The sequence below is a fragment of the Gymnoscopelus microlampas genome (assembly GCF_963454915.1).
Source record: "Gymnoscopelus microlampas genome assembly, chromosome: 6".
Lineage (NCBI taxonomy): Eukaryota > Metazoa > Chordata > Actinopteri > Myctophiformes > Myctophidae > Gymnoscopelus > Gymnoscopelus microlampas.
The window spans coordinates 48,836,056-48,857,437 of record NC_139943.1 but is presented as its reverse complement, the minus strand read 5'-3'; the positions used below and the strand labels follow the sequence as shown (position 1 = coordinate 48,857,437).

At 41.7% G+C, this 21,382-nt stretch overlaps 1 protein-coding gene across 1 annotated transcript in view; it reads left to right on the top strand.

The window, feature by feature from the left end:
* Nucleotides 1-17,008, top strand: part of immp2l (inner mitochondrial membrane peptidase subunit 2) — a 200,963-nt gene extending 183,955 nt beyond the window's left edge. The window contains exons 6-7 of the mRNA XM_084059820.1: nt 2,007-2,109; nt 16,608-17,008. Of these exons, the coding sequence (XP_083915946.1) occupies nt 2,007-2,109; nt 16,608-16,742 (238 nt within the window). The 3' untranslated portion in view covers nt 16,743-17,008. The remainder of the gene's footprint in view (nt 1-2,006; nt 2,110-16,607) is intronic.
* The last annotated feature ends 4,374 nt before the right edge of the window (nt 17,009-21,382 follow it).

Below are 21,382 nucleotides of genomic sequence, written 5' to 3'. Positions count from 1 at the left end.
GTAATGTAGTTACTTTACTTATTACTCCCTGCCAAAAGTACTTAGTTACTTATTACTTTAGTTACTTTTTTTTTCTCGCCCCCAGTAATTGCATCCTTTCTCCCCAAAAGTCTGACTTTGCATTTTCAACATTAGTAGTTGTTTTTTTTCTCTTTTCTGCAGCCTACATTGTAAAATCCTCATTGTACACTCATTTGAATTATATAAACACTAAGACTTTTACTGTGTATTAATTCATAACTTACAGACTAAATGAAAACCATTTGACGACTATGAATTGAATACTAAGGACCTCAATGGAAACAAGTATTTTAAATGTATTTAAAGGGCAAGACCACTTTGGTAGAGGTTTGGGTTGTGTATTTACCTTGCCATGGTGTAACTCCAAAGGTGGACAACAAATGAAAAATAATTGCTCCATTGATTAGAAATTGATAATTCAAAATATTCTCCTCATTGACTTACATTGTACGGTGAAACAGCTCTCAAAGTCACTATTTTAGCACATAAACAAACACAAACAAAGCTGATTCAGAGCATATAGAACATCACCAAACCCAGTACTGATTTTTTTTATTTATAAAAATGTCAACTTCCTGTTGATTTTACTATTTGAAGAACTGGATCCGGATTATATATATATATAGAAAATAGCCGACCTACAAGCTTACGGCGCGTCTTCATCGGTTAACAAGTCGCTTATAATAAGCAGACATGGCAACACTGTTTGATCCGGTTTAAGGGCGGCCCGCCCTTCTGCAGCTGATAATAATTCACACAGACAAGTGCGCAACGTTTCCGTATCCGCTCTAGACCGGATCAGCAAGCAGCCTGCATAGCAACTCGATCCCAACCAGTCTACCATTATATCAATGGACCAAAAACAACACAGGATCAAATAAACACACTCAAACCCAGAGTACCACCGAGGCTCGTGAAAAAAAGTAATAAGTTACTTTTTGAAAAAAAGTAAAGGTAATATTATTACTCAAAACGTGAAAGTAATTAGTTACGTTACTAGTTACTGGGAAAAGGTAATAATATTACTTTAAGTTACATATTACTTTAGTTACTTCCCAACACTGTTAAAGAGGGTCATGTTTGCATGTCTGGAATTGTAACAGCTGAAATCAATAATATACCAGTATTCTCATATTAACCTGCGGGCCGCATTAAGTGAAGGTGGGGGCCGCATGTGGCCCCCGGGCCACCGGTTGCCCATGTATGCCCTAGGGGGTCCTCAGTGTTATTACAGGGAGGCCTCCAAATGTTTGTCTTATACAAACTTTGTTTTCTCAAAAACATTTAAATGTCTGAAAATACTAACTCATATGAATCCAACATATTATCCTCCTATAATTCCACAAACCTCTGTGGTCGACCGACCGTGGTGAGAGCAAAAAATGAGAGCAAAAATGTGTGCCCGGTTCTCCTCAGTGCCAGGAGCACTTGCTCTGAATTTGCACACAGCCATTGACCATTACGATCTGAACGCAACTGCGAAGCCCGTTTTTCGATTTCATCAAATCTCAGCTGATTATTAGCGCTTTAAAAAACAACGGGAGATCAAACTGTGCATGCGTCGAATCCACACACCCACTCTGTTACAGTGTTGTGGTCGCCTGCCTCGCCTGCCTCAAGCGCACACACACACACACACACACACACACACACACCGTGCTTAAACTTAAAGGACTTTCATTTATGTGTGTGTGTACACAGAAAACATTCTGTTTTCCCCACGTTTGCAACTACTTTCGCCTGCACACTTCAATGGGTATGGTCTAGTTAATATTATTTCCCATGCAGGTTTAATGTGTGTGCGTGTGAAGCGGGCCGTAACTGAAAATGAGCACTCGTGCTCAGCATACCTACCCTGTGTGAATAATAATAGTCTTGAGTCTCTATCATGTTTTGTGTGTTTCCACTGAGTGCTGATAAATGCCAATGACTCAATCCTTCATGGAGTTTTGAAAAGTGAAGTTGTGTTTTTCCATCTCCGGCAGGACTCTCAGCTATAAGAACCGCTATGTGAGAGTGCCTGACGGTCACTTCTGGATCGAGGGGGACCATCATGGACACAGCCTGGACAGCAACAGCTTTGGACCGGTACCACACACACACACACACACACACACACACACACACACACACACACACACACACAAAGCCCCCTTCCTGTGCTGGAGAGGTGATCCAACCAAGCCCACAGAGTTGCTGAGAAACATTGAAGCCGCCACCCCAGTGGCCAAAGCTGGAACTGCAGGCGGGGAGAAATACATGCACGAGCAAAACATACCAAGATATATTTATATATATAGATATAAATATGTAAACATATTATACATAAATACATATGCATTTACATATAAATAGGCATCTCGAGTGTATTTAATAAATATCTCGCGTTCAATCCTTGACACAAGGGCTGCCGTAGAACGCAAAAAGGACACTAGTGCGCATGCTCATAACTCTATGGTGTGTCCAAAAACGACTCAATAATTCTACTTCCGGCAGGCTTCCGGGTGCTTCAAAACACCAGTGAGCACATTCATTGAAATGATAGATGGGGGCGGGGGCAATCCGCCCTCTAGTTATATTATACCTCTATGGATCCAACCCATTTAAAATCAGAGCCCCTCTCTAGCTGTTTCATTTTGGAACGCCACTAACTGATCTCTAATTAAAGCATAGTACTGTAAATGCTTGCATGAAATAACTGGTGAAAATGGCCTTGATGCTGAATGGAAGCTCATGTGAGCTTGTAGATCTGCAATTTGTTTTTGCTATCCATTGTACAATGAAGTATAAAGAGCTTATAAGAGCTTATTAACCACTTGAACCTCAACGCCTGGGGCATTCACCAGAAATAGACGATTTACACACGTTGCCAGCTTGTAGATCTTCTATTTCTGGCAAAGATATTTGGTGTAGAAGGAAACCACAGCAGACCAAGTACAGAGCCAACTCATGTACTAAATACTGTATGCACTTTAAAAGAGGTTATATACACACTTTAATCATTTCAAAACGGTGAACGTTAAAAAAAAACCTATGTTTTAGGTACTGTTTTTAGTTGTATGTAATGTGTCTATGTACAGAGGACCACAATGGAAATAAGCCCTCAGGCTTATTGTGTTTTTATCCTCTGTGATGATACTGTATGTCGGGAAGTGCTATCGTGCTCTTTTCTACATGATGTAACCAAATAGAATCAATCAATGAAAAAAAAGAAACAGGTCAAATCAGGTCCGTTTCACTAAGAATATTGGGTTTAAGTGGTTTAACTATTTGAGAGATATTCACAATTCACTCATTACAAGTCTGTGTACACTTTTTTTTTCTGTGTACACAGTATTTGTGACCTGCAAGTTTGTGTGTGTGTGTGTGTGTGTGTGTGTGTGTGTGTGTGTGTGTGTGTGTGTGTGTGTGTGTGTGTGTGTGTGTGTGTGTGTGTGTGTGTGTGTGTGTGTGTGTGTGTGTGTGTGCGCGTGCGTGCGTGTAATGGAAGGTGGAGTTGCTTGCATGCAGAAGAAGAATGTATTGTATTTCCATACAATCATCTCGTCATCTTTCAGTCATGTCAGGAAATAGCAGATATGGCCCAGAAAGCACTGTACTGGGGGAGAATGATGACACATCGTGTGTGTGTGTGTGTGTGTGTGTGTGTGTGTGTGTGTGTGTGTGTGTGTGTGTGTGTGTGTGTGTGTGTGTGTGTGTGTGTGTGTGTGTGTGTGTGTGTGTGTGTGTGTGTGTGTGTGTGTGTGTGTGTGTGTGCGTGGCAAAAAACATGATTAAAAACTGCATTTATAAAACCGTCCTGCAATGTTGATGTCCTCACAAGTATAGTAATATAAATCTGTGTGTATGTGACTATTTCATGGCTGCTGTCATGGGTGATGGCAGCAGAGGCCAGATAATTATCTGTGTCCAATCCTCTCAGAGCACAGGCCCGTGCTGGCCTTTAACTGGCTTTTTACGCACACGTACACACACACAGTCACACACATATAGAGGCCATTTCACTGGCGTTATCAAAACCATCCCCAGTGCTGAATGCAAGGATTTATTCTGTGATTGAAGTTTCGGATGGTCGAGTGTGAGTTTGCATCTTTCTACCTTCTCTTTCTTTCTTTCTTTCTTTCTTTCTTTCTTTCTTTCTTTCTTTCCATTGCATGGTCCCATTTGTATAGTGTTTGGTACGGTATGACCCGTCTTGGGAATCAAAATACAAGGGCTGGGCTCGTTTGCTTAAGAAGGTTCAACACTTTGTGCCGAATTGTTGTCACCAGCAGCTGAGATAGTGTGAATAGTTTGACACACTCGATAACATTCCGTTTTGTTGCACCTTTGTGTCGTTTCCCTGAGACTAAATCATTTTGTTCTTTACTGTCGTCTAGGGTACGTTAAATTAACCCAAAAAAAAGACATGAACTGTGCGTAAAATGTGAGATGTGAACAGTCAGTGGTATCAGTGGTGTAAAGTGTGTATGGCTGTGTGAACATGTACTGTACTGTATGTGTGAGTGCCAAAAAGCAACGGAGTCGGATCGCCCCGGCACGGCCAGCCCGTTTTATACCCAAGGGGATGATTGGGACCAGGTGTGTCTCATCCCCAAGATACACCCCATCAGGCTGACCCTCTCCTCCTACACAGGAACACTATTAGAAACCAAAACACACAACCCATGGGATGGGTCATCACAATACTAATCGGTAGAATAATCACCAAGAAAAGCAGCCCTATTGTTTAACATGGTTATTTTTTGTCTCTTTTCAGAGAGGATGCTAGAGAGAGAGAGCCTTGTTAAAATCAATCTTTTACCCATGAGAATTCTCTTGACACTGGTCTTTCCTATTATCCTTTTGTCAGAACGGAAAAGTAAAAAGAAAAGTCACCAGAGGCAGATGTATTCATCATGGACTGCAGCACTTTCTCCAACAAAAAAATATGCATTTAAAATATTGGCTTTAAGCCCAAAAGACCTGAGGGAACAATCAGTCATACTGACTCACATAGTACAGAAACAAAATGAGAACACATTTTCATCAGTGCTCATCAGGACTTTCATTTCTTCCTCAAATAAGAAAAAAACATGTTTTTTTTTTTCATTTTATGTGAGATGGGTTTTTTTATGTGACAGGAGGTCTGGGAATCACCAAGGACCTATAGCAAGACAGAGAGCCCTTTTGTAATGGCAGGAACTTTGCACCACGGTACGTGGTCTTAACTTGTGCATTGGGGGTGTGTCCATGCCAACTTTACTATCAACAGGGCGCGGTATGTGGGTGCAATGTGTTTGTGCCTGGCGCAACACGCCTTCAATTAGTCATGGGCGTGTTTTGGGCATTGCATTAATTAAACCAATCAGAGTGTCGGCTGCCATCACCTTTCAGAACGGGCTGCGCCCGGTATAAGGCGCAATCCTATTTAAGTGTCGGAGATTGATTGATCGATTGATTGATCGATTGATTGATTGATTGAATAAGCTTGACCAATCACTTTGTTGACGTACGCACCTGACCAATCAGAACGTTGAGGTACGCACACGGACAAAGTCAGGTATAGAGCAGGATCCGCTCTATACCTGACAAAGTCAGGTATAGAGAAAAAATCACACCTGTGTGAAGGTAGCGGCGCCTTTGATACATCTTGTCATAGATATGTGTTTCAATATTAATATCTAAACCAATCAGACCAATCAGAACCTTGACGGGCCTGACCAATCAGAACCTTGACGGGCCTGACCAATCAGAACCTTGACGGGCCTGACCAATCAGAACGTTGACGGACCTGACCAATCAGAACCTCGACGGGCCTGACCAATCAGAACGTTGACGGACCTGACCAATCAGAACCTTGGCGGGCCTGACCAATCAGAACGTTGACAGACCTGACCAATCAGAACGTTGACGGAAAAGCCAGGTATAGAGCAGGACCGCTCTATACTATGTATAGAGCGGCGCCAGCGCCGCTAAAAACATGAAAGTGTTTTTTTTAAGTCCATACTGCTATTCATAGGGCTGCACATGTGTCATGTGTTTCGCTAGCCAATCACAGTCCTGAATTTGCAAAGTCAGCCAATCACATTACAGCTAGTGGTGATGACACTAGCTGTAATGTGATTGGCTGACTTTGCAAAAGTATAGATTTGCATTGACTGTGGAAGGGTTAGGGTTGTAGACTGCGTTGTAGACTATTGGCCAATCACGGTGCAGGATTGGATTGGTCAGTGTCCAAACCTCACTTATATTTTTAAAAATCACACCCAGTGTGAAGTGGGCGGTGTGTGGTCATCACAACATGACTCACTTTAAAAAAAAGGATGAATGACTTTTTTTAAAGTCCATACTGCTATTCATAGGGCTGCACATGTGTCATGTGTTTCGCTAGCCAATCACAGTCCTGAATTTGCAAAGTCAGCCAATCACATTACAGTTAGTAGTGATGACACTAGCTGTAATGTGATTGGCTGATATGAAAAAAGTATCGATTTGCATTAACAATGGAAGGGTTAGGGGGTACACAAATGTTTTGGTCGGTGTCCAAAACTCACTTATAGGGGGCGGCTACACCGCCCCAAAAAATACCTCAAAAGTGTACTTAAGTACAACACTTGAGTAAAGATATACTATAATATTCACCAGCAGCTGAATCAATCAAAGCTGAATAAACATGACCCCTACTCATGACCCCTCTGTAGCTTTTCATCTCTCCCTGTCCTCTCTTTTGTTCTATTGTTCATCCTCTCTCTCCATATTTCTCTGTATTGTCCCTCTCTTCACCAACAGGTGAATAATCATGACCCCTACTCATTCCTCTCCCTGTCCTTCCATTCCTCTCTCTTTTGTTACGCCGCCTGTTGTTCGTCCTTCTCTCTCTCTCCATAATTCTGTCATTCTCCCTCTTTTCATTCAATTATTTTTTGCTCTATCACTCTGCTTCTCCCTTTCTCTCTCTCTCTCTCTCAGTCTATAACACAGAGGCGTGAGTGTGTTTGTGTGTGTGTATGGGGGGGTGGGGGTCTCAGAGGAGAGCGGGTGGAGTATTAAAGCGCATGGTGGAGGTGTGTGTATGGGGGGGTGGGGGTCTCAGAGGAGAGCAGGTGGAGTATTAAAGCGCATGGTGGAGGTGTGTGTATGGGGGGGGGTCTCAGAGGAGAGCAGGTGGAGTATTAAAGCGCATGGTGGAGGTGTGTGTATGGGGGGGGGGTCTCAGAGGACAGCAGGTGGAGTATTAAAGCGCATGGTGGAGGTGTGGAAGGCGAGCGGGGGCTGTCAGCTCGCATAGCGCCTAACAGATATCACAATCATGCCGCGCGCTAAATCTGATTACGCGTTTATTGTTGCCTGAAGTGCGCTGAGTGTCTCAAACTAAGCGGAGAGCTTGCTCTCAGGGCCTCCGCCTGCCTCGGAGGAAAGCTGCCGGCTTTGAGAAACAGCAGCGAGCGCGGTAAAGCCTGCGGTGCGTCGGTGTGTGGACCGAAATAACGGGATTATAGAGTTTTCTGTCCACATTGAGATGTCAATAGAACCGTGTCAGGGGATTGTGTGAGATGTATGTATTACAGTGGTGCAAGATAATACCGCAATATAGAAATACTCTGTTAGAAGTAGAAAGTAGCAGAGTTACTTACAGTTATTACTGTGATGACGGTTACTCTGACAACAGGTACAGCAGGTATTTCATAAACCAGTGGTTCTCAAACCTTTTCACATCAAGGACCCCCTAATTGATATTGGCCGTGGACCCCCATCTGAAAATGGGGTTATTTAAAAATTCAGTGATTTAAAATTTCCCAATATTTTCAAAAAGAAAAAAAAGAACAGTAGCCCAAACAACGCGGCACAGTGACACACTGTGAGCTTGTAGATCTGCTATTTTTGAATAGCCAACATATAAATGGATAAAGGGGGTCCCCGGACCACACTTTAAAAACCAATGGCATAAACGGCACCGGTCTGGTATTTTTCACCTATAGTTTTTGTTGGGCTCAGGTCCAAAGACTTCAATACATTCTGAGCTTAATTCAAATCAAGCGAATTGACTGCTAAACATCTGGTTGCTAATTGTTTTCCTTCAAAGTTCTTTCTAAGCCAAGAGCATTATTTGCATTAGGCTTGAACACAAAACACACAGGGAAATGTCCAGTATTATTCATGGTGGTAGTTGTCTTAGAGCCTGCGCTGGTATTTACAAATGAGCCTCGCAGTTTTTTTTATTATTGTGCTTGTTTTGTGCGTAACCTTTTCAGGGGTACTTTGTGTTTGTGTGTGTGTCTCTTGCCCAAGGCTTTGTGATCCAGGTTGTCACTTTCTGACTGAAACATCCACAGAAGAGCATTTAGGTGTCAGGTCAATTATGTAAGTAAGTCAGAGTAGCTTATTGTCGGTATCAGCTCTGCAACGATGGCATCTAATCCCCTTTTCAGTGTGTTAGCAGGGGTCCATGGCAGTGGTTCTCAAAGTGAGGGTCCGGGGACCCCCAGGGGTCCTTGAGGGGGGGGGCTTCCGGGAGGTCCCTAGTAACATTTGTTAACACAGCATCACACTATATCCATATTATATACGTCGGCAATTTAAAAATAGCAGATGTACAAGTTCACAGCGCGACACTTCGTGCCGCGCTGTGAACTTGTACATCTGCTATTTTTGAACATTTTTGAAAAATCTTGAAAGTGTAATAATTTGGGATTTTTTTTTTACCCAAATTGTCTCTTCTGGTGGTTCCTCACAAAAAAGATCTTCAGATGGGGGTCCGTGGCCAAATTTATATATCAATTTGGGGGTCCTTGACATGAAAAGGTTTGAGAACCACTGGTCTATGGGGAGATGGATTGCTGAGGAGGAGTGCAACACCCACCATAAGCTCCCAGTAACGATTTCCAAATGAACTAAAATGTCATATTCCATTCTCATGGAAGTGGAGATGAAATAGATTTCAAAATGAATCCCCATGATGGGGGATGAGGCCTGCATTCCAATCAGTACTGGAATTGTTCCACGAGAACCAGAGTACTGTACGTAAAGTAAGTAATACCACAATACCAACGTAGAAATACAAGTAAAAGACTTAGAGTAAATGTACCTTGTTACTTTCCACCGTTGATGAGAACCAATGTCTTTCCTGCGCTGTTATCTCTTTCCTCGCCCGATTCCGCTCCTGTGTAGCACATGGCAGAGGAGCTTTACACTGAGACAAGGCGCGCACACACACACACACACACACACACACACACACACACACACACACACACACACACACACACACACACACACACACGGCAGAAGGGCTATACACTGTGAGACCAGGCTCAGCCACAGGGATCACAGTGAAATTGCCCTTGTAGCTACACAAGACTCAGAGCAGCCAAGCACTCGGCTGGAATAGCAATACAACAGTGTCCACATGGAGCTGGCCTCTGCTCTCTTCTTATTACAAAGCCTTTACATTTTGTTTACTACTTGTGGATGTCATTTCTGGCAATAACCGACTTGTGTTTCCCCCCCCCCATCCAGATAGGGCCATGCACCGGTTGTCTCTTCGTCTCGCTTATGCCATCAGATACAGTAGCAGAGCGATGACCAGTGCAGAGTGGGTGGAATTATGGGATGTATGGGGCGGGTCATTCATCGAATGCATGAATTGTGATAAAAATGTAATGCATTCATTCATTCCATAAAGTAATTAACACACACACACACACACACACACACACACACACACACACACACACACACACACCGACACACGCGCGCGCGCGCACACACACACACACACACACACACACACACACACACACACACACACACACACACACACACACACACACACACACACACACACACCAGGATAATCCACTCACTCATGTGCACTCTGGTGCACATACACTCACACATAAAATGCACACCCACGGACAGGTGCACACACACACACACACACACACACACACACACACACACACACACACACACACACACACACACACACACACACACACACACACACACACACACACGCACACACCTCAGGGAGGGCTATAACTCCACCAATGGGGATGGATGGTAAAGTTCTTCATCCATGACCTTCAGTCAGGGAAAGTAACTAAGTACCTTTACTCAAGTACTGTACTTAACCCATGTAGACCTGAGGGCGACTCTAAAAACTCCTTCTAAATCGTGTAGGAGCGTTGACACCGCAGCTATGGCTGCCTACAGGCAGCGCGTCTGTGGATTCGTCTATATATCGTCTCTGTCGGGTGTAAACCTCATATTCAAATTCAAAAGTAGCAAAAGTAGCAGATCCACAAGCCCAAAACGCTTGTATATCTGCTACTTTTGATACGTTTTGTGTGACGTTGTAATATGATCAAGTAGGGAATTAATTTACGAAAAAACACAAAAAGTCAGAATATGGAGATAGGAGGTTTCTGCCCGACAACGGCGATATATAGCAACAACTAAAATGACACAGAGGTGTTCCCAGCTTGAAAGGTATAACAAAGTTGTAACAGGTCTAAATGGGTTGAATACAATCTTGAGGTGCTTTTACTTTACTTTTATGTATATTTTCCAATATGTTTTTACTTCTAGCTCCACTACATCTCAGAGGCAAATATTGTATTATATATACGATATATTTTGTTACAATACAATAAATGACAGCTTTGCTAGGTACTTTTTAGATTTAGATTATTATTACAGAACGCACATTAACCAATTGAGCCCTATTTTATACTTCAGCTAATTGGAAATGTAGCTATTTTAGAAATATTCTGGACACTTTGAAAATGTTAAGTTTATTTTGATGCCAATACGTTTGTACATTTACTCACGTCAAATTTTGAACACAGGACGTTTAGTTAGAACAGAGCATTTCTGCATTGTGGTATCGCTACTTTTACTTAAGTATAAAATCAATTGGGAGTACTTCCTCCACCGCCGCTGGCTATAAGTCTATACCAGGGGGGATTGGAGAAGGACTTCCATCCCCATGAACCTCCTGACCTCCAGCCAGCAGCCAGAACAGCTCATGCAGAGCAGCAGTCCACAGGCAATAAGCCCTGGTGTCAACCCACAGCGCTCAGCCATGTCCAAGCTCAATCAGCCACGTAAAGAATTGTGTGTGCGTGCGCGCGCAAGTGTGCGTGAGTGTGTGTGTGTGTGGGGATTGGACCAGGATGTATTACTCTGTAGCCACTGATAGCCATGCTTCCCCCGGAGTGCTGTTGCCTTGTATAGCACCAGTAGTGGACAGTAAGTAACTAAGTACATTTACTGGAGTACTGCACTTTATTTAATACTTTTTTTGGACAGTGAAGGAAACCATGCAAGGCACCAATTAACCACTTAAACCACAGCATCTGCATCGGTGGGGAACGCTTTTGCTGAAAACAGCCGATCGACAAGCTCACAACGCAGCGCGCAAGCTCACAGCGTTGAGCTTGGCGATCGGCTATTTTCAGCAAAAGCTTTCCCCACAATAACAGAAAATGGTAAGGACACTAGTATAGAGCCCTGAGGGACTTTTTTTTTATTTTTTTGGTATTTTTTGGGCTCCCCAGTGTCTCTTGAACCCCAAAAAATATTTTTTTTTAACATTCAGTCATTCATTCTCATTTCAGAGGTTTTCAGAATGGGCGTGTCTGAACAGGCCATCTCAGAATGGCAATGTTTGCTTACATCACGAAACATTCTGCCCATGTATTTTGAGAGACAGAATTGCTCAGTAGCACCCCTCTGCCCAACAGGACGTTTTGGTATTGCAGCTGAAAGTGCTTTATAAGCCTGAGAGAATTGTCTTGGGATGAGTATATCTGAGTGTTGATTTAGGCTCAAAGCTTTTGAAAATGATTTGAGGGACATACACCATATGATATTAAATATCAAATATTTTTTTTTAATTCATGGTGTGTCTCCTTTAAGTGGTATAAAAAAGTACAAATTTCAATTGAAATGCACCCGCCAGATGTGGGTCCGCACACGTGTATTATTGTGGGCGGAGATTATGTGCAGAACTGCACATTTTAACCTCTTTATCTATATTGTATTTGTTGGCTATTCAAAAATAGCAGATAAGTAAGATGTACAACCTTGTACATCTGCTATTTTTGAAAAATCTTGAAAGTGTTTAAAAGCACAAATCTTCTCTTCTAGGGGTCCGTGGCACAAAGCATTTTCAGATGGGGCCAAATACATATCAATTTGGGGGTCCTTGACATGAAAAAGTTTGAGAACCAGTATTCTAATCTCCCAGACGATCCAGCTCCATTGTGCCACTCCCCCCCAGCAGCAGTACTATTAGGCGGGGAGAGAGAGGGGCGTCATAGACAAGGGAAAGTACTATGGTGATGAATATTTTCCATTCTATTTATAATTTGTTCAGCTTGTTGGAACGGCACGCTCCGCCACAGACTTTCGGTGATGTGTTATTATGTGTTTATCTCTACTCGTCTTTGCCCACGTATTTAATAACAACAGATCGTGCAGGGGCAGCTTATCACACTCTTAATAAACCTGCTGGTTCATTTGTTCATGTCAGAAACAAACCAGGGCTCATCTAAATGTTTAAACCGATTATTTTTTTGAAAGAAAGTCGGCTAATATAACCTCAGACTGGAGTCAAATGCCATGTTGGCATGCTGTGCCAACATGGATAGCTGGCGCAAGCTAGCCTGGCTTCAGACCACAGACCCAGGCTATTAGGCGCGAGCTGGAAGCGTGCGTGAGAACGCACAATGCCATTGACAGTACAATGCAAATATTAAAAGAAAATGCCGTTGTTTGTAATATGGTAGACTGAAACCTTGCTTTTTGCGGCCATGATTCCACCCTGGCCTATATACATGAACCAAATAATAGGCATTTTCTAGACAGAGCTGCATGCTGAGTTTAACCCAGTGTGGATCAGACAGGTCAGTAATGGGCGAGGGGTGGGGGGGGCTTCATTATCTCTCGAAAAGGGCCCCCAGATCCTCAAGACCGCCTCTGCAACCTGCTCATCAGGAGCAGTTGGGGGTTACAGTAAGTGTCTTGCTCAAGGACACTTTGACAGTTAACACTGGGGGAGCCAGAGGTCGCTCTACCTTCTGAGCCACTGCCGCCCATAAAGTAAGAGTAGCCTACCTCAAAGTTGTACTTAAGTACAGTACTTGAGTAAATGTAGCTACTTTCCCCCACTGTACTTAAGTAACAGTACTTGAGTAAATGTACTCAGCTAGTTTCCCACCGCAGCACTTAAACAATGTTGTGTGGAGTGGAGCAGGACGTATTCCATCGTAGCCACTGATAGCTGTGCTTCCCCTGAGCGCTGGCTTGGAGCACTGACCCATAGCACTGCACTGCAGGGTTAAACTGCAGGCCAGCCAAGCTCATAATACTTACAACACGCCATGATGACGGATCTTTGCCACCATGCGTTTCAAGAGGCTCGTAATGGCATAAAGGATTAGCGTCTTTCGTAGCTTTTAGCCGGACAGGGTTGCACTGGTGAGGAATTATATCGCGAGCAGATGAATATTTCATCCGTTATTTGGAAGTGATTCAAAGAAGTGAACGGAGAAATATGACGGTGTTAATGTGGAGTGCCGTTTTGTATGTGCCGTGTTCTTGTCTACCGCAGGCTCGAGTCGATACAAAACTCTGTGCCATTTCCCTTATATATGTTTAGAGCATTTTTCAGTTGTATAAAACATGACAGAAACTCCACATATTTATAATATATCTATAATAGACAGAAACAAACTAATGATAATCAAATGATATTAAAAAAAGAAATATGAGAAAGATACAAGACATACTATACATTAAAGTAGAAGATTTAAATAAAAGCCTACAAAAAATGAAATATTAAAATGTAAAAACATAACTTCATCCCAACTTTTCATCAGACCTTGGAGGCAAAAAACACAGCTATACCTATAGACCCCTTAACAGACGACAACGTCACACTGATAAGAACCAGTATGCGCGTGCAGGCCGGGACCAAATGAAACCCATTCTGTCAGGTCTCGCTAGGACGCGCCTCACTAGCCAACACACAAGAAGAGGTTGAATGAACTGAAACCAGCGCACCCCGAAACAATATGTTGGGAATTGATTGCATGAAACAATCACCTGTGTGTCCAGTCTCAATGTTTGGTAAACAAATAATTGGTCTATTAGAGGACCACAATGGAAATAAACCCTTGGGCTTTATTGTGTTTTTATCCACGATGTTGATTGACTATATTATGTCGGGAAGTGCTATTGTGCTCTTGTCATGTGATACAGTATCACCAAATACAATCAGTCAATGAATCAATCCAAAAAGTTTGGTGACAAAATGATGAAAATGTAAAATATAAAACATCAACCCACCTCACTTAAGAGCCACATTACTTTGGCATACTGTTACATAGAAACATGATTTAAGCTTTAACAAGACTTGGGACTTTATCATGTTAGAGAACAGTATTTGAATACCTCTTATGGTTTTTCAGAAATTGGTTTGCTCGGATCGAGAGTGCGTGATGTCATCACTCTGAGTCAGAGAAGATGGTAAACGTGGTAAACGTCCTCATGGACAAGATATTAATCTTTCACGCATAATTAAATTTCTTTGTTAAAATGTAGGAAATTTTGTCTTCTTTCTCACAGTGTGACTGCAGTGACACACTGAGTTTCATCTATGATCCGCTGATGACAGGAGTTCCACCAACACATTGGCCAACACATTTCTTTCACACAAAAACTGCACAGATTGTCATTTTAACTCGCTCTATTTACAACATATTTGAAAGTAGGAACACTACAATCGCACAGATGTGCATTTTGTTATGGTTTTTACATTGGACGACATAGTGTAGCATGGCATTTTTTTTATGGTTTTTACATTGGATGACAGTGTAGCATATGGCATTTTAAAACAACATTTTACCTCTTATGGTAAAACTAATAACATAGTTCTATAAACCATTGACTAAAGTCTGGTTTGTCTGGATTTTTCCAAAAGAGTGCAATTGTATGTTTAGCCTGGAGAAGAGAGTATGTAATTATACTCTTTTTAAATTCTCAGGAAATATGGCCAGAAGGCACAACTGTGGACAAAGTGGTATATCTTCAGAGAATATCCGTGATAGTATATCAAGCACTTCTTTCCAAAAGTTCATGATTTCTGGGCATTGCCATAAAACAGTGGAATAGTGTACCTTTCCGCACCTTTTGTGCTGCTTTAACTGATGTATGTGGCTTGGAGGGAAAACTGCATTTTCAGTTGGCAAACTTGCAACCATAATGTGTCTCAAACCAGTGAAACCACCCCCAGAGAAGGCTTAGCACATTTAAATCCTTTACCACAGCATCTGAGATACATGTAGGATTTAGGAATAGGATTGCTACCTCAACTGTTACTTTTCAGGATTCAAAAATAGCAAAATTAGCAGATCTACAAGCTCAAAACGCGTCGCTTCGCACCACATTTCAAGCTTGTGGATCTGCTACTTTTGATGCTTTTGTGTGACGCTGTAGTATGATCAAGTAGGACATTTACGAAAAAACACCAAAAATTAAAATATAGAGATGAGTGGTTTCTGCCCGACATGCAACGATATACTTAGTTGATATGGGGTCCCTCAGGGGTCTATAGCCTACTTTCTTCGCTCTACACCAGGGGTCTTCAACGTTTTCAGGCCAAGGACCCCCTAGCTAAGAGAAAGATGAAGCAGGGACCCCCTACTAAATTGTATAAAATTGTGTTTCAGATTAAAGTTTTTTTTTTTACTTAGTCTGCTATTTATTTCCCTCTACACCTATAGCCTCTTTGTCAAAAAATAGCCGATCTACAAGCTCTGCTATTTTCGGCTTATGTTCCCCTCAGAAAAGGAAATTTAGTGTTCAAGTGGTTAATGTAAAAAAATAAAATCCAATCACACAAATATTTGGCGGACCCCCTAGGGGTCCCGGACCCCCTGTTGAAGACCCCTGCTCTACACCAAATTTCTTCACTGAAAATAGCAGATCTACAAGGCAACGTGTTGTGAGCCGGCGTGTGAAAGTGTGTGCGAATCTTATGCACATTGTAAAGCGCTTTGGATAAAAACGCTGTATAAATGCACCATTTACCATTTACAATCCTCCCTAAATAGTGTTTGTTCATAAGCTGGTCTGGCTGGCTCTCATTGACTTCAATGCATTCTATCGAACATTCGGTTCCAGTTTGCCTCCCAGGTGCGCTAATGGCGCATGCCCGGCGTAGAACGATTCCGTTCCTTCATTTTAAGTTCCTTGCCTAGAATTGATTGATAGAATTGATTACTTTATTAGTCAAAAATGTAAACAGCACCTGGTACAGTCAGACATTAAGGCTAAAAGGATAACACAAAAAAGTCCTGGGGACTCGTTTCCATTGTGGTCCTATGTATTCAATTCATCAAAACATTCACACACACACAATAATAGGCTCCATGTCGTCAACAAATGCAAACACTGAATGTACAAAGGAGAAACGGTAAAAATGCCTTCTTTCGATGGGAATTTACATTTACCTCCCCTTGTGGTCTCCTGATTGCTGTTTTTTCAGGCCAGTTTTGAAAGAAACCCTTCTTGTTTTTGTCTCCTTCTATTTGCAGGTATCTAAAGGACTACTCCATGGCCGGGCCTCCCACATCATCTGGCCTCCCAATCGTTGGCAGAAGATCGAAGCCTCGCTCCCCCCTAACCGTGGACCTCTACTCAACTGGAGCGTGGATGAAAAGGAGAGCTGAGGAACACTTACAAACATCTGTAGAGGTTCCTAAAGTATGGGTTCCTAAACTAAAGGACCCCAAGTGGAGACGGGGGAAGGTGAAGGTGGGGCCGCACATTGCCAACTGAAAAAAAATACAAATGTATCTTGTATTATTATTTTTCTTTTGTTTATAAATGTGTACAGAAATGCTTTTCTGTATCTTTTAAACTATGCTGATAATAACAATATCAGCATGAGTTTGCAGTGTTATAAATGTATTTTATAATAAATATTCCTATTCAAGGCCAACAATTATGCTTTATTTTTCAACATCTTGTATTCCAACTTTGAAATTGCACTATAAATTTGGTGAGTGCACCAAAACATTTCGCCCATAAAATGGAGTACTGGTATAGAAAAAGGTTTGAGAACTCCTGCTGTAGATACACATGCTGTACTAAAATAGCATCATGTCACACCTACAGTACACTGCTGCATCCATGCCATGTGGCATCCTCCCGGTGGGGGCTCCTCACTGGCAGGTAAGTCAGTAGGATACAACAGCAGAGATAACATCAGTGTTGATTTCGTCGACTTAAACTATGACAAAAAATGTTCTTCGAACTGAACACTGATGAAAACTAAATAAAAACTAAACAAAAACTAAGTTATGATGACTAAAACTAAGACAAACAACATCAACAAATAAAAACAAGACTAAAATGTTAGTTAGAAGAGATCCAGTAAAACTAAAAGACACAATTTTATGTTTGGTTGTGCTCGCGTGTTGCGCTCTGAAAATAGCAGATCTGGCGGTCTTGTAGATCGGCTATTTTCAGCATGCAGCCAAGTGTAAAATCAGCCATTACGACGCCATCAAGGCACCGCCAAAATACATTTTAGTCGACTAAATCAACTGTATATTCACTAAAATCTTATGATATTTAGTCGACTAAAACTAGACAAAAAGTTAAACCTTTCAGATGACTAAAATATGACTAAAACTAGATGGAATTTTATTCAAAGGACTATGACTAAGACTAAATCAAAATTTGCTGTCAAAATCAACACTGGATAACACACACGTGTGTGGGGAGGAATCAATTGGCATGACGACTAAATTGGGGAGAAAAGCACTAATAATTAAAAAAAAGTTAGTGATTTCATCTGGACAGTAAGATATTGATCCTGTCCTGTGCTTGAACTTCATCAATATGTCTGGAAAGATGCTCCAGTACATATGCCACTTTCCCCAAATTCAAGCCATTTATTAGCATTTTTGTGCACTCTCACTCAATTAAAACTGTGGTGTGGGTGGAAATGCCCTCATCCATTTTTCTCGTCAGTGGATGGAACAATCGATCTGGACTTGCACACAGACATTGACCACCGGCATTATTATGCAGGGAGCGAAGAAGCTGAACTTTTCCCCAAATTTAAGCTGTTTATTAGCATTTCTGTGAACTCTCACTCAATTAAGACTATGCGATGGTGGGAGACAGGGGGATGTTACTCAAGGGAACTGTGCCAGGGTTAATTGATCGGCAGGTGTTTCCAATTGTGTTCTCCTTTTTATAGTAACATGCTGGGCTCAAGGCCACACACACACACACACACACACACACACACACACACACACACACACACACACACACACACACACACACACACACACACCAGAGAGAGCACTAGCAGAGAGAGAGATGGCTCAATGGTGCAAAGTATAAAGAACTTTGATTTAAAGCAGCAGTGCTGGGCTACACTATAGACTTTGTGAGTTTGCGAGTGCGTGCGTGCGTGCGTGCGTGCGTGGTCGATAAAGTGCAGAAGCTTTAATTACAAAACAGGTTCATCAATTGTGTCAGCAATACACACAGTAGCACTCAGCATGCTACAGTGACATGCATAACGACCAATCGGTGGACTTTTGTACAGTTACGTGGCTTCTCTCATGCATTTTTATCTCAGTGGGTTGATATATATCTATCTGAAAATGATTGAAGCAGATTTTTTTACTTTTCCCAAATTTAAGTTGTTGGTTCGCATTTTTGCCAAAGGTTATATGGGATCTGTAGCGGCAGTATGCTGCGATCCCAAGTCTCAAGTTTGCACATAGTTGGGTGTATGCACTCATCCCCGGGTATGGACTATAGTTTTCAGCCCATCAGATTTGGGTTAGGCAGTACGGTACAGTTTGAGTTGCAACTCCATTGATCAGCCAATAGCCAGCTATGTAGCTAAATAACAACATAATTATTATGATACCTGAATGTATACTGTAGTGCTTTTCTGAGTACTCAAAGTCGCTTTACTGTACGTGTGTGTGTGTGTGTGTGTGTGTGTGTGTGTGTGTGTGTGTGTGTGTGTGTGTGTGTGTGTGTGTGTGTGTGTGTGTGTGTGTGTGTGTGTGTGTGTGTGTGTGTGTGTGGTGGCAAGGGGGAGAGGAGAAAGAAAAAGAGAGAAAGCCCTGTCGCCCAAGGTTCGGAGCCTGGTCTTGGGGACCCCCATGAGGTCACTGGACCTGAGGGAAGGGGACTTAACATGCGGCTTGAGGAGGTCAGAGAGGTATAGGGGGGAGCCAGGTTGTGGACTGCCTTATAGGTGGTGAGCAGCAATTTAAAGTGGAGGTCATGGAGGACTGGTGTGATATGGTCTCTGAAGCGGGTTCTGGTGATTTGAGCACAATGACTGCATTTCATCTTCCTTAGTGTGTTTCTCCGTCACCTTCACACTCACTCTCTTCTCACTCACGCTCTCTGTCTATCTATCATCACGTGGACAAGAAAACAAAGGACAGGCCGACTGACAAGGTCATCCTTTATTTTATGAATAGATCTCGTTTCTGTTACCACCGTTCTCTGACTATACTCTGGTGTGTTGCCCTAATAAACCGCACAACATAACATCAGGCGAAGGGTCCCGCTCAGAAATAAGAATTCAAAATGTTTCTTTTATTGCCCCAGCCTTCACCGTGAAGGCTGGATAGCCGAAACGTCTGTCATTGACTGAGGCATACGAAGCAATAAAAGAGAAAATAAAAAATACTTTTTATTTCTGAGTGTGACCCCCCGCTTGATGTTTTGGTGAATAGAGCTTCCAAATTTAATGCCAGCAAGGACAACTCTTTTCAAAGCATTGTTAGCTTGCAAAATGTTCAAAATGTTATGGTTAGTTTAATGTCACAGCTGGTGTTTTGGGCCATATCTGCCAATACTTTGACAGCCAATTCATTTAGCTGGTGGTGGTGCAGCCAGTTTTTGGCCATAAATTAAAAACACACTGTAAAGGTTATATGGGATGCTGAAATGGGCCAGGTAGACCGCAGCACATCTACACTCTGGCCAGTAGTATCAGTCCTTTAAACAGGAATTTATTAGGTATTATTTATAACCTCCGATTATTTTGTTGCCGATTATTCTGTCTTAAAAAAAAAAAACTTCACTATACTATATATTTTGAAGTGGTTATTTTGAGCTTGTTATTTTAAAACTGCACTATTATGTAACTTTCCTCTTCTACCCAGGATTTGAACCTGGTTTCCTGCGCAAGTGTTGACAATTTTACCATTGAGCTCAGGAGATAAATTGAATCTTGACCATGAGGTCAAAATTCGTGTCAGATCCTGTCTAGGTGAGACATGACCTTTGACATGATCTAAATGTCTCAATAAAAGAGCAGGGAGGCAAAAAAAACATCCCAATTGCATTAGTTTTATTGTATTAATATACCATACAGATTTGACAAAATTCCATTTTATTCATAAAAAAAAGTTTTCAAAGCATTTACAATTGTTCAAAAAAAGAAAATAGCACATCTACAAGCTCACAACGTGTTGCATCGCGAGCTTGTAGATCTGCTATTATATTTCATACAACGAAGTAAATTAAGTGGTTAAGACGTCAAATCACCATCGAGTATTTACATCGACTGCATCATGATTTATACTCCATCGTAAGACGGAGTCACATGCCAGAAATAGCAGATAGATTGGTTATTTTCTCCATCGTACAATAAAATATATATAAGACTTTATCTTAACAAGGCAAGCCACACAGGACAGAAATACACAAACCTTTTAACTGTTTGACCATGCTCATGAAAAGGCCTGTTTTTTCAAAGAGGCAAATGGCTTAATATTTGCATAAATCATATGGGAGAGCTCTTCTGGTACATTAAGCAAAATGGAGCTCTCAGTTCTGGCTCTTGATTCCGAAATGGCAACAGCTGTGTCACGCTGTAATTGGACCTTTGAGAACTGAAGTGGGGCTAAATGCAGGTGTACTCAGCGTGCAGCCCACTCAGCTATGGTGGAAGAAATAAGCAGATCTTGTTTTACTTAGGTAAGAAGCAATACCACCATGTAGAAATACTTCAAGTGATAGTTACAAGTAAAAGTCCTGTATTCAAAATTTTACCTGCAGCAAAAATATAAAAGTATTGGCGTCAAAATGTTTACCATGAAGTACCAAACGTATAGTCTTGTAAAAAGAAGTACCAAATGTAAAAATAGGTTACTCTGTTAAATGTTTACGAATCTAACCAATCTACAAGCTCACAATGGGTCACGGAAGTATAGAATAGGGGTTTTGTATTCATAATAAAAATCTGCAAAGCAACAAGTTTTCAAATAATTGTACTTGAGTAAAAAAGTACAATATTTGCCTCTGAGGTGTAGTG